The sequence below is a fragment of the Hydra vulgaris genome, chromosome 06 (genome assembly GCF_038396675.1).
Source record: "Hydra vulgaris chromosome 06, alternate assembly HydraT2T_AEP".
In the NCBI taxonomy this organism is placed as follows: Eukaryota; Metazoa; Cnidaria; class Hydrozoa; order Anthoathecata; family Hydridae; genus Hydra; species Hydra vulgaris.
In genome coordinates, this window is record NC_088925.1 from 8,854,708 (window position 1) to 8,862,500 (window position 7,793).

The 7,793-nt window shown below is 30.8% G+C and overlaps 1 protein-coding gene across 1 annotated transcript in view; it reads left to right on the forward strand.

The window, feature by feature from the left end:
* LOC124815105 (uncharacterized) overlaps positions 1–7,793 on the forward strand; it is a 41,337-nt gene that overhangs the window by 31,124 nt on the left and 2,420 nt on the right. Inside the window, exons 2-3 of the mRNA XM_065799152.1 lie at positions 1,493–4,350; positions 4,429–7,793. The exon at positions 4,429–7,793 is cut by the window's right edge and continues 2,420 nt beyond it. Coding sequence (XP_065655224.1) covers positions 1,493–4,350; positions 4,429–7,793 — 6,223 coding nt within the window. The remainder of the gene's footprint in view (positions 1–1,492; positions 4,351–4,428) is intronic.

Sequence of the window (7,793 nt, forward strand, 5' to 3'; positions counted from 1 at the left end):
CAACACTCAAAAGATTAACTTCAGACATGTTTGGTTTATTTTTGGATTAGAATATATTTCTAAAGGTTGTTGGAGGGCGTTCAATTTTTTTTCAAAAATTATTTTTTCTTTTAATAATTGATTTTCAAGTGATATTGTTTTGAATTTTTTTTTAATTATTCAACCCTTTCATTTAACAATTTTTTTCATGTAACCTGCGGATTATTTAATCTTTCGATGTTAATATTTTACAAGACTAAGCCTTTTTTAACACGGGCAACAAATATAAAAATCACCATTTTGTACATTATTTTGCTTTTTTAAATATTTTTTTGCAAGAATTATAAATATAACCTTGCTTGATATCATATTTTACATGTTGTATTCATCAGATGTAATCAAATAAGTATCAAAACCTTAAAAACCATCTACTTTTTTCTTTAGTTTTTACGCTGCAAAAACAAGTCTATTTACGAGGAAAATATGCAGAAAAAAAAGTTGTTCGAAAATGCCCAATTATGTTTATTTAATATTTATTTTGAAAATGTCCAATTACATTGTGATAGAGATAATAATGCGACAGGCAATATAAAAAAATAACACAAATATTACTAGAAAGTGTATGTTACGCTGCAGTAAACTCCGGCGTAAAGTTATTTATCTTTTCCAAGCGTCTGGTTAAGTCGGCCAATATTATATGTTCCTAGTTAAAAGGTTAAAATACGGTTTGCAGTCATTTGTTTGAACTTTTTACTTTACACTTATTGATGTTTCGTTGGTGTAAGTAAAGGTAAAACATATTTTTCATTCCAAATATAAATTTGTCAAGGAAAAAAATTCAGCAACTATTGCGCTCATATAAATTTTAAATTTCATCCAAATTATATTTGGCGCTCTAAAATTAAAACTAAAAACTATGATAAATCAAAAAAAAATATCAAGTAATTAAAAATATAATTTTTCAGCGACGTTTTACTAAGCACCTAAACGCATTATTAAAGAACAAAAACTAACTGTAACGAAAAAAGTAAATAAACAGAAAAATTAAATCGTTTATTTTTTTATTTAGATGAGAAAATAAAAATAATATAAAAGAAAAATTCAGGCAAAGCTAAACCCTTAATAAATAGCAAACTAATAACACTTAAATAACTCTTTAATTGACAAATTTTATGCTTTTCAGTTAAATACTAAAATGCTAATCTTAAAAACTGAAAAAATTGACCGCATTAAAAACAATATATTCTTTAAATAATCCCTTAATAGTACGTAATTCAAAAAATATTTAACAATTTTTAAATAAAAATCAAAAATTAAAATTAAAATGTACGTCTCCAATGTCTTCCATCATCAAGTTTGCTAATACCTTTATAATACCTGTTTTGACCTTTATAAGCACAGCTCTACTGATTCTATAAATATTATTTTATTTAATATTACTCAAGATCTTAATAAAGCTGTGCCATTGTAAACAATATACTCCAAGTTTTAGCTTGTGTGTTTATTTTTTAAGAAACACTTAAACCTGGTGATATATATACCCGTCAAATTGAGTTCTACATAGACTGGAAATTTAATAGTGGATTGTACAAAATAATTATTTCAGCTGACTTTTTTAATAATGTCTTCAGCACTTTTACAAGCATCAAGACAATTGCGTTTTTTTTAACAGTGGAGTTAGTTAAGACTAAATGGTCGTTAAAAGGTTTTGACACAACTATCAAAGTTATTAAGAAAGATCGGGAGGCGGTCAATACTTTGGAAGTTAATTATACAATTAACGTTGATTATCCATTTAAAACCACAAGCGAACTTGTATGGACAGATGTTTTCTATTTGTCCGATTTGCAAAAGTTTGAAGAGAGCGTTGCAATTAAACTTTTTGAGTCAAATCAGAGGGTGCTTGCTACAAACGGAAACGAAAATAAATTCGTTTTTAAAAAAATATTTTATTTAGATAATTTGGTGTATGGCGATTATTATTTATATATTTTTGTTGACAAAAATCAGTTGATTGAAAAACTTTTTGACTTCAGCAGTCCAATTAAGAGATCAGTTCAAATAAATAAAATAATTTCTTTACTAAGAATCTTTAAGTTTAACATAACGAAGGACCCACAACAAAATTCAAATGGATACAATATAACTGTTGCGTGGAAACTTGAAAATATTGGAAACGTTACAGTTGAGAAACCTCAGTTTACTTTTTATGGCAGGTCTTCAAGTGGTTCTTCTTTCCAAATAGGCAGCTATATATCGCAGAATAAACTTTATCCGCAAGATGTAAAAGATGAATCAACTCAGCTTATTCTTGGTCTTCAATTGTACGGAACGTTTACTATAACCATTAAGTGGCAAAACGCCATGGAAGGCAGTAGTGATTCAACTCAAGTGTTTATTCAACAGTTTCAATCTGCTGACTTATCAGTCAGGGATCTATATTACACAAATAGCTTAGAAATAAAAGAAAATATAAAATGCAATAACTACAGACTTACAGTGGTTGTGACGTACACTGTTGAAAATATTGCTTATAGCATGAACAAATTGAAAACATGGACTGACAATGTTGCTGTTGTTTGTGATAATGATTTGACTATAAGCAAAAATCTTAACATAACAAAACAATTATGGTCATTAGATACTTACACCAATTATTTTCAATTTTTGTTTTCTCTTCAAGAAAGATACTACCCTAAATGCAAGGTTATTGTAAACGTAAACGCTGACAATGGAGCTCTTGAGCTATTTAGCTTTGTGAATAATTTGAAAGAACAATGTTGTTTTTCAATACCTACCAAACCTGAAGCAAGATTTATACTTAAACCATTGTATAGTGTAAGCAAGTTAAACTTATGGAAAGCTGGCAGCTCAACTGAAATGGAATATACAATTAAAAATGAAGGTAACAGCTCAAAATATTCATCAAGCACATTGATAGACAGCGTATATCTGCATAGAAAACAAAATGGTTGGAAAAGTGATATTTTAACCACTGGTATTTTGCTTGGTAGAAAAGCTTTTGATAACTTTGAGCTTGGTTGTGGAGAATCAAGCGCAAATAACTACACGATTAGATTGCAAATACCGAAAAAAGCGTCAGGTAAATATTTTGGGTACCTTATTAACGATCCTCAGAACACTAATGTTAACTCATTTATACTTTTAAACTCTAATTTTGAGGTCGATGTTTTGCCAATTGAGCAATGCAATATAGCATCCACAAATGGAACAATAATGTCTGCAGAAAACAATTTTTCAGGTGGCGATAAAATTAAATTTTCGTTTGAGGTATACAACTTTGGTAAGGGATTGGCTGAAGGCAGCTGGTATGATGCAGTTTATTTGTCAAAATTTGCAACCATAGTACCAAACAATCCGCGACTAATTACAATTGCTCGTCAACGTGACCTTAATACAAGCGATTTCTACAAAGTTGATTTTGAACTTACATTACCACTAAAGCTTAGTTCTGGTCTGTATTTTATTGTATTTGTAACGGACACAACAAAAGTTTTATTTGATTCGGATTATGACAATAACCAGGCTTCAATAATGATTCAAGTTAAAGCAGTCACAAACGCTGATATATTTGTAACTAACGTAACTGTAAACAGTAAAACCTCGAATGATCTAGAGTTCTTTTGGCAACTCAATGCTGATCATTCGTTAATAGCGCATAAATGTGACTTATTGTATTTATCTTTTGACAACAACTTTGATTATATATATGACTTTGAACTTAGCGATGGCTACTGTGAGGCATTCAAAATTAATGTGGTAACAGGCACTCAGCTTGGTAACATCAATTATAGTGCAAATACGCTACAATTGCCTCTTTTACCAGATGGTTCCTATTATGGCATAGTTCGTACAATCACAAATGTGGAGGAAACAAACTTTGAAAACAATGCAGGAGTCAGCGAGCAAAGTGTTGTAATTGAAGTGTTGGAGTTGCATATAAATGTTTATCAAGAGGTTCTTATTAAGCCTAACCAGAACAATCTGTTTAAGTTTAAGCCTGACTCTAAAATGAACACGCTGAAGGTTGAGTTAAAGACGAACTTTCAATTATCATACAACGATATTTTTATTCAATTAAAAACCATACCAACAGAGAATTCATATGTTTCGAAATCAAGCTTTTCTTACTCTTTTAATCAGTCATCTATTGTAAGAAATTTAAAGTCCGAAAAGTACTACATGGTTGTCAAGTCCTACCTTGCAACAACTAATCAGCCTTACTCAGCAATAATACTTATCAAAAATGTACAAGAGATTGAAATTGAAGAATTTGAGCCAACGAAACTAAGCGTAAAAGGCAAAAACACTGTTAAAATTGTTGGGAACTTTGTTCCTCAAAAATTAGAGGTATGCTCAAAAGTTTGGTTATTAGATTTTTCTAAAATATTTTTTTACTTTTATTTATGATTAATCCCTTAATTTTAGGTTTGTTTAAAAAATATTAGTGATGCAAGCTTTTTGATTTGTGCAGTGAAAGTTTACAAGGTAAACATTGAAATAGTATTTGCAACATTTGACTTATCAGACTTTAATCTTCAAACAGAAAGAATTTACCAACTTACAGTAAACAACAAATCAGCAGATCAAGTAGTTGAAGTTTTTATTGGAAAAATTGGTAGCATGCAGCTAAAGTTAGAAGTTTCGAGACGTTTATACAGACAAAACGAAACAGCCTATGTTAATCTGGTTGTTAATAACAATGGTGACACAGATATATATGTGCCAGTTGTATTAGTTAGTTGTGTTGATCTCAAGGCTAACTTTTTCAAAAATGATCTTAAAAATCTACCAGAATCAAAACTTTTACCTGAATTTGAAATTGTGGCAATTAACAACCAACCATATCCATCATATTTCTATGATTACCTTATTGCCCTGAACACAAACTACCTTGGTGGTGTTTTACAACCACGATCATCAACTACATTGCGTTTGAAAGTGAGACCAATCAATTCAGAGTTTTTAGGACAATCAAAAATAACAGCAATTCCATATGAAAACAGCTTTTTTTTCAATTTTGTTTACAATAATATTGACTCATACAAGCCACCATTTTTTACTGATGGTGTTTGGAAGCAGTTATCTGAGCTTCTAGTAAAGAAAGTCAACCAAAATAGTAGAGAAATGTTGCACGAAACCATTAACGAACTTACAACTAATGGGGTAGAAATTTATCGATTAAGTGACCTGGTAATCTATCACATATTCCGACTCGATGGAGCATTCTTCACTACTAATCTAATAGATTCAGTTGACTTTGATATTATTAGCAATGAAGTTGCTTACATTCGTTCGTATTCAGCTAAATATTCCTCAAGAAACACAAAAAATGTCCCACTTGGTATGGGATGGACGGATAACCTTCACATTAGGCTTGAGAAGATTGATTACGATTCACTTCTTCTGACATTAGGTGGCAAACAATACAGTATTGATTTTCGAACGTCAAATACTTCCTACTTTTCCGACATTTTGCAAATTGATATATACGGTGACACAGCAATTATAATACTAAAAGAAAATAATTTAATTTATGAGTATAATTTTACTGAAAATTGCATACTTTCATTAGCCACAATTACTGGAAACAAACATAGTACTGTTAACTGTCGTAAGGGCCTCATTTATGAAATATTTAACGCGGAATCAACAATTCAGTTTACTTACACAACCAAAAATATTTTACAAACTATTACAAAAAAGTCATCAAATTCACCTAAAGAAACGTTCACACTTGCTTACGATTTATTTGATCGTTTGATTGAGTTTACGACACCCTCTGTTGTAGTAAAGTATGAATACGACACCCTAAACAATCTTGTGAAAGCTGCTACAAGTTATAATTCAGTTTTTAAGTATGAATTTAACAAGGATAACCTAGTAAGTCGTATAACGAACTACGTAAATGACCAAACAGTATTAGACTACAATTACACGTATTACGATTACGGTCCAATTGAAATGCATGATCAGATCAACGGCATTAAAGTTCGGTACTTTTACGACTTGAATGGTCGTTTGTTATATTACGAGAAAAACGAGCGTCGTCGAGTTCACTTTGTTTCATCAATTGACTTGAGTAAATCAACAATACTTGTTAATGGTGAGATTGTCAAGAGGATTGATTACGATGAGATGCAGAACAGTGTCAATCAGATTTTTAGCGATGAAAGTTTGAGCTCAAGAAAAACTGTGTTTAAGAATGAAACTTATGAAGTTATAGAGTACAGTGACAGGTTAAACAATAAAATTAAGTTAATAAAGCAGTTAGTGAATAATAATACTCAAATTGAAGAGCTAATATTGCCAAATAATCTCAAAGAAAGAAAGGTTTTTGATTTAAAGAAGAATGTGCTGCAAATCCAAACGCGTAATAACGATGAATTAACCCTAAAATACGATGACAATATGAACAGGGTGTTTTATAGTCATTCTACTGGCGATGAATTAAACACGTGCTCATATGAATACACAGAGCAAGGCTATTTGAGTGCAGCACGCGGTAAAGACGACTATTACTCAATCTACAATAGCTATGATGCTTTTGGCAAGCTAATAAAAACTCAAATGAAATCTGATTTAATAGTTGAATACATTTACAATGATAAATCAAATCTTGTTGAAATGAAAACAAATCAAAACATAAATTTTATTTACACTCGAGATCAAAACGAACGAGTTACTCAATTAATAGTAAATGGGGACTCGCTAGTACTTGTGAATTACACTCAAAATGGATTTAGGTTATTTTTGCCTAAGGTTTTAAGATACTTTGATTATATATACTCTGCTAACAACGGCCAGTTGATAAGTTATGCAATTGGTGACATGCAAGATGAAAAGAACTTGGTTAGATATGAGTACGAGTACAACCAAAAAGATTTATTGAAAACGTTGAAACTGTATACAGGTGTTAATCAATGCGATTACGTAACTAATTACTACTATGACTCTTTAAATCGTCTCGTTAGTGTTAAAAATGATAATTTAAACACGACAGTCAATGTTTTGTACGATTCCAATGGAAACCGATTAAGATATCAAGAACATATTGGATTCGGTGATGAACAGCTTAAGGAAAACGAGTATATAGTTAATCAAATGAACCAGTACTTAAGTGACGGTGTTAATTTTTACACTTACGATCTAAATGGTAACGTGATAGAAGAGAGGGATAAAAGCCAAGCTACAGTTAAAATTTATAAATACTACAAGGATGGCAAACTATCACAATTTTTAAGCAAAGATGACAACTGCAGTTTAAAATACGATTGTTTAGAGAGGATTAGCCACTTTAATTGTACAAAAGCTGGCTTGTTTATTTTTAGTTACCAATACAACAATAAAAATCCATTATCAATAAAGCTATCCAACAAAACAGTTATCTATTTCCTTTACATACCAGGCATAGAAACATCAATTGGTTTCATAATGGACTACAAAGTGATATACTTTGAGTACAACGGTTACTTTTTTGTTCAACAAGTACATAGTCCCGGGACAATAGTAAAGCCCCCAAGATTTACACCAAATCCAAACCCAATTATGCCGGGTAACCCAGTTGTATTTCCTGACTTACCTTTTGATATAGATACGCTTCTACCAAGGATTGATTTAAACACAACTTTAGGCCCGAGTAACAAACCGATGTCAACAACTTGTAACACAAATCTTGGGCAATCGGTTTTTGATATCGACTCAGTATTTAATCAAAACCCTATTTTCACTAGCACTATAAATAAGCTTCCTAGATCTCCAAATATGAATCATAATACTTTGGAAAATCCGAA